The sequence below is a fragment of the Enhydra lutris genome, unplaced genomic scaffold, assembly GCF_002288905.1.
Source record: "Enhydra lutris kenyoni isolate GAN:26980312 unplaced genomic scaffold, ASM228890v2 scaffoldscaffold22, whole genome shotgun sequence".
NCBI classification, from domain to species: Eukaryota; Metazoa; Chordata; class Mammalia; order Carnivora; family Mustelidae; genus Enhydra; species Enhydra lutris.
The window spans coordinates 5,022,975-5,029,272 of record NW_019154106.1 but is presented as its reverse complement, the minus strand read 5'-3'; the positions used below and the strand labels follow the sequence as shown (position 1 = coordinate 5,029,272).

Here is a 6,298-nt window from a genome sequence, read left to right as displayed (position 1 = left end):
TTACAGATATCGATATATCTGTAAATACACAGACATATCCAAGCAGAGGGTCAGGTCAATGAGTCTGTCAGGGGGGTTTCAGATGGGACTTGGCCCTGAAAATGGTGGGTCCTGTGGCCCCGACGTCCTGCCCAGCCAGGGGTCTGTTGAGACAAAACCCTAAGAATGGGATCCCTGCACTCCGGGACGGGACCCCCACCTTTCAGGGACCACTGAACACCTGGGCAGTAGCAGGACAGAGGGGTGGCCCACGGGGAGCTCACAGAAGGGTGCAGCTGTGGGAGCCTAAGGCCCAGCCTATCAGCTGCTGCCTGAGGTTGGTGTAGGGTGGATAGCGGAATTCATGGAGCTTTTCCAGGCCGGAGGGGGAGAGCAGACTGGCGCGGTGGTGGGAGAAGGTGTCGAAGGAGAACTTGCCATGGTATCTTCCCATGCCACTGTTACCTGCATGGGCACAGAGGTGAGGGCCTGAGGCTGGCAGCCCAGCCAGCCTTAGCAGCAGCCCCCTCCCCAAGCGGGAGCCCACAGCTGGCACGGCGCTCAGGGCAAGTCAAGCCACTCCAAGAGCTATTTTGCAGATAGGGAAACTGAGCCCTTGAGAGTCCCAGGGCCTGGATCAAGGTAGAACAGAAAGTGAAGGCAAAACCGGGCCCTCCCAGGTTGGGCGTTCCAACCTGGTCTTCCCGGGGTGGGGTGGTGGGGGCGGGCTGGGAGCGGACGAGGGCAGGGCTCACCGACGCCCCCCAGCGGCAGGGAAGGCAGAGACATGTGAGCGAAACCTTGGTTGCCTCTGAAAATGCCGCTGCTGGTCCGATCCAGCATCTGGGTCACTACCTGGGGGTAGATGGGAGAGGCCCAGTAGTGGGCTCGTCATCAGGAAAGAGGACTTGAGTCCCCCACCATTCCACGGGGAGCAGAGAGTCTCCCATGTTCCCATCTTCTACTGAGATGTCTCCCTCGAAAGCTTTGCTCTGCCCCCTCTCCTCTGCAGGGCCTCTACTGGCCCATTCAGAGCCTTTGCATGGTTTAGGAAGACGGGGCTCTCTGGGTAGAAAAAGGCACCTCTTCTCTTGGTGGAAGCTGCCGGAGCCAGGGCAGACAGCTGGCCAGCCACACATCTGACAGTCTGTGGTCTTGCCCAAGCCCCCTCTGCCAGGAGTCCTTGTGCAGGCAACCTCTGTCCGGGATATGTTGCCCCTAACCCTCCCACCATGGGCTATCAAGGGGAAGGTCGCCTGTCTGCACCTTTTTCAGCCCCTCCCTTGTCCCAGCCCTGCCCGAGCCCCCCACCTGCTTGCTGTTGGAGAAGGCATACAGGGCCAGGGGCTTCTCCCCATGGTTGATGAAGTCGATGGCCTCGTCCAGGCTCCTCACGTTCATGATGGGCAGGATGGGGCCGAAGATCTCCTCCTGCATCACCGGCTCCGTCTCCTGCACGTCCACCAGCACCGTGGGGGCTGCGGGCACAAGGGACCCCTCAGCGCTGGGGCGGGACGGGGATGGGCCACGGGCGGGGCTCAGGGCCTTCTGGGGAAGAGAGCGTCCCCGCGGCCCCCAGGAAGGACGGCGAGGGGTTGTCCAGCCCGGGCGGGGGCCGAGGTGGAGCAGAGGTCGGGGAGGCAGGCGTCCAGGCTGGCCTAGATCGCGCGGCCCTGGGAGCCTCGAGACGGGGCGGGGCGACGAGGGGTCGGGGCGGGGCTACTGGGTGTGGAGGGCGGGGCCCGGGCTCGCGGCCCAGGCTCGCGGCCCACGTGGGACCCGCGTCCTGGAAGGGCCCCAGCCCGGCGACCGCGCGGCGACAGGGCGGGCTCACCGATGTAGCGCTCGCTGTCGTCTGTCGTCGCTCTGGCCGCCGATGGCCACGCGGCCGCAGCCCAGCAGGCCCCGGAACCTCTGGAAGTGCTTGTCGCTGATGATGCGGCCCAGGCTCGGGGAGCTCTGGGGGTCGTCGCCGTAGAAGCGGGTGATGGCGCTCTGCAGGGCGGGCAGCAGCCGCTCCTGCGTGTCCGGGCTGCACAGGACGTAGTCGGGGGCCACGCAGGTCTGGCCGCTGTTGAAGTGGCGGAAAAAGGCCACGCGGTTGGCCACGGTCTGGGGGTCGCAGTCGTCGTCCACGTAGCAGGGGTTCTTGCCCCCCAGCTCCAGCGTGACGGGCGTCAGGTGCTTGGCGGCGGCAGCCGTGACGATCCTGCCCACACGGGGGCTCCCTGGGGATATGGGAGTTGACCGCCCCCCATGCTCAGCCGGCCTTGGTTAGATGGTCCAGGCACCACTTCTTCTGGCCGATTGTACCTTGTCTGCTGGGATCTGCCCCGGGCCCTGCTGCCCCAGCGTTCCACCCTCTAAGGCCCAGGGGCTGATTGCCATCTGGGATGCTCGCCGCTGCTGGCCACAACCTCATCCTTCCACAGCCTTCTCTCCCCACCCCACCCCAACCAGGACTCTGGTTGAGGCCACTCTCACCAGTGAAGAAGATGTGGTCGAACTTGTGCTCCAGCAGCTGCCCGGTCTCCTGGGGCCCTCCCAGCACCACGGCAAAGCAGCTCTGCCAAGGCAGGGCAGGTGGTTCAAGGCTCTGGGGACAGCTGGCCCTCCGGAGCTGACAGGGATAGGGGTGTGCGACCCCGGGGGCTGATGGGGTGGGGCCATCCTCACCTGGTCCAGGTATCGAGGCAGGACCTCAGCCAGGACCTTCTCTGTGCCCTTACTTAATTCTGATCGCTTCAGCACCATGCAGTTGCCTTCAGGGACAGATGGGGACGTCGTGGGGAAAGGTCAGTGCCCCACACCCACCCAGGGCAGAGACGCAAGGAATATGCCAGAGGCAGGGGGTACCACATAAATGGAATTCTGGGGGCCTCCTTTGGGAAGGGCTTCTGGGCGGGCTCCCCACCTGCAGCGAGGGCGCCCACTAGCGGCACCAGGGTCAGGTGCACCGGGTAGTTCCAGGGGGCGATGATGAGCACCAGGCCCAAGCGCTCCTTCCGGATGAAGGCTGAGTCCAGCGACAAGACCTTTGGTTCAGGACACGTAGTAAGGCGCGACCGTGGATCACCCCAAAGCCGCCCCCCAGAGTCTTTGAGGGGCCTGTGGAGTGGAGTCCTCATGAGGAGACCGAGGAAGTTAGAGGCTGGGGGCGGGGGTGTTGGGTGGTGAAGAGGCCTGGGCTGGAGCCCTGCCACCCAACCCCCACCCGCACCCGCTGCGGGCAGCGGCTCACCAGGCTCTTGGCCACGTACTCCTCCTTCATCCAGGTGTGTAGCTTCTGGAGCGCCAGGTCGACCTCGTTCTGGCATATGATGAACTCGGATACGTCTGCGTCAAAGACTGACTGCAGTGGAGAGAGAATTCAGGGGTCAGGTCTGAGGCCGGGCAGGGAGGGGACCTAGTGCTTGGGATCCCCAAGAGTTCCAACCCTGAGGTCATGGAGAGAGCCTCCAGAGGCCACACAGTGAGCACAGCGAGCGGTGAGGAGCACGGGGCCCCAGGGTAGGTGGCCCGAGCTCCAACGCCTTAACCCCCATGCACCTCAGTTTCCCCCTCAGTAACATGGGAGCCGTGGTTCACGGGTTTGGATGACTTAACGCTGTCACACATTGTTTGCCAGGAAAATGTCTGTGAAATAAACAGGAATGAACTGGGGGTACAACTAGTCCCCCCCTCCCGCCCCCGCCGCCACCCCCGCCCACCTTGTGCAGGTCCTGTGCCAACACCTCCTGCAGAAGCTGCTTGTTTTCCTGCAGGAAGCGGCGGAGGCCCTTGAGCTGCGCCGCCCTGAACTCAGCCGGCCTCGTCCGCCCTGTGCTGAAGGCCTCCCGCAGCCGCCGCAGGGTGTCCGCGTAGGGGTCCATCCTGCAGGGAGGGGGCAGCGTGGGCCGGGGCTCCCCACCTTCTCGGGCATCCTCCCTGTGCCCCTGGCTGTACCTCTATGGGCTCACGGACACTCCTACAAGGACCCGCGTAACCCCAGAGGGCAGGGGCTGACCCCGCACCCCTCCAACACATGTGTCCCACCATTTCCTTCTGAGAACTTGCTGGAGGAGCGAGGCCTGAGTGGGCCGCTGGCAGGGTTGACCTGGAGCCCCCGGAGCTCGGACCCGAAGTTCTGCCTGGATTGCCAGCATCACCCTCCCTCACCCAGCTCTCTGCCTGGGCTTCAAACAGCTCCCGGGCCTATCAGCCCGGCTCTAACTTTGTCAGTGGCTCCCTAGTACCTCTCTAGGGCCAAAGGACTCGGCCCTGAATTAAAGCCCAGAGTGGGAGAGTCTGGGCTGAGTTATGGCACCCAGGTGTCCCGGTGTCCATCCCCAGTCCCTGGCCACAGCTCAGTCTTATCTTTCCCAGGTGAGGTGTGTCCTCACTGTGCACACTTGGGAGTGTCTGGTGACAACCTCAGACTCAGCTTGTCCATGGCCAGATCCCCAGGCCCAGCCTCACTCTTGCCCAATAAATGGGGAAGCCAAGCTGGGTGGGGGTGTGCCCGGAGGGGTTGGAGCTGGCCTGCTGGTTCCTGCTTCTCATCCAAGGCACCTCCTTGCCTGCTCCCCTGCAAGGGGGCAAGGACTGGGGGCTTACTGATCTAGCTGTTTACCAGGGCAGGCTTTGGCTGGGTCTGGGCTGTGTAGGTGACACAGCCGACTTGGCCGGTCCTCGTGCACCTCACGGTCTAAACAGGGAGAACGATGACACAGAAAACGGTTCACAAACAGGGATCGGTGGGCAACAGGCTGTTTGAGGCCAGCGAGAGGCCCCACCGGCGGGTTCCAGCTGCAGCGGGAGGGAGAGGGGCAGGGGCAGGCTCCGGGAGGGCCGGGGCCCTGGGCAGAGGGACTGGCATGTGGTCAGGTTCTGAGAAACGAGACACAGCTAGGCAGGGCCCACCACGGAGCACAGACTACACAGGAGAGACAGCTGGTCTGATTATGACCCCTCCGAGGTACTGGGGGCCGGGGGGGACCTGATTTACCCTCCTCACACCTGCTGTATGGTGGCTTCGGTCCCAGTTTGTGTGTCCCACAGCCCCTCGCCCCACCAGCGCTGAGCCCCCGCCCTTCTGTGATTGACTCTGAGCATCTTTCTGTGGCTTCCAGAGGTTCCACAGTGAGAAGGCAGTACTTTCAGGGGCAGAAATAGACAGTAAGTGTCGCTTGTACAACCATAAACCAAAGACTCAGCTCTGGCTTCGCCTCCCTTTCCTCTCCCAACTCCCCAGCCGTCCCTGTCACAGGCTTGGTGACAACTGGCTGGTCCCAGTCTGCCCACATGCTGCCTCCTCTCCCAGTCTAGGAGCTCCTTGAGGAGGATGGGGTTTGTCCCCACCCACCCACCCCAACCAGGCCCAGAGGGAGGGCTCCTCTGAGGGCGCTGAAGCCTGGGAATCTGAAATCCAGGCACAGCCAGAGTAGGACAGTGCCTACTTCCCTGAGCAGAGCAAGCTCCCGGCCCCAGCCCCTGGCCCTGTGGCCCCATGTTTCACTCCGGAGACTCCCGGGCCCCACACACCCCAGTGTGGGCTCGGACCCTGGGTTCCTCACACCTTTGACTTCTTTGCCTGACATTCCGCTTCCAGAGGCACCGACTCTGCTCCTATCCCCGGTCTCACACCTGCCCCTGCTGACTGCCAGTGTCCCCCACACCCCAACCCAGCTCCTACCAGACCCCCATGCCCATGCCTGACAGGGCAGTGGCCCTGGGGAAGCAGAAGCTGCCTCCTACTTCACTGCTCTAAAACCTTCCCCAGGCGGGGTCAGGGATTGGCTGCAGCTGGACAGAGGACAGGTCTGGCAATTCCAGGCTGTTCTGGGGGTGCTGACAGGGGCTGGCAGGAAGTTATCTGAGGAGAAAAGTCCCCCAGGGGATTACAGGATAAAGTATCAGTGGGACCCTGGCAGCAAATGCTAGCTCCTCCAGGAAGCCCTCAGCCAGCAGCGTTTTATGGCCCACCCAGGTCCCTGCACTGACTCTTCATGTCCAGCATCCCCTCCGTCCCCATGGCACAGGGGTCCTTTATCTCCCCTCTCCTAACAAGTCCAACGGGCGTCCTTGGGGCAGAGGAAGGGGCCATGGCAGCTACAGGAAGCCTGGATGGGCGGGGCACCTGGCAGGACCCTGGGCAAGTTACTTAACCTCCCTGAGCCTCTCTAGGTGACAACAGTGAGTGACAGGGTCCTTGAGAGGATCACGCAGGAAGATAACCGGAATAGATAAGACAGGTCACAGCTGTTGGCGCAGTCGCTCTCCTAAATGTTGGCTACTGACACCGCCTCAGCTCTTTTCTGAGGACACAGTGAGTTCTGGG

At 63.0% G+C, this 6,298-nt stretch overlaps 1 protein-coding gene across 1 annotated transcript; it reads right to left on the bottom strand.

The window, feature by feature from the left end:
- Positions 1-259: 259 nt before the first annotated feature.
- LOC111150009 (aldehyde dehydrogenase family 3 member B2-like) lies at positions 260-5,558 on the bottom strand. The gene is given in 11 exon segments (XM_022507321.1): positions 260-444; positions 735-834; positions 1,291-1,457; positions 1,814-1,841; positions 1,843-2,207; positions 2,464-2,545; positions 2,656-2,741; positions 2,894-3,014; positions 3,221-3,331; positions 3,690-3,852; positions 5,503-5,558. Coding segments are annotated over 11 exon segments (1,464 nt in total).
- Between the last annotated feature and the right edge of the window lie 740 nt (positions 5,559-6,298).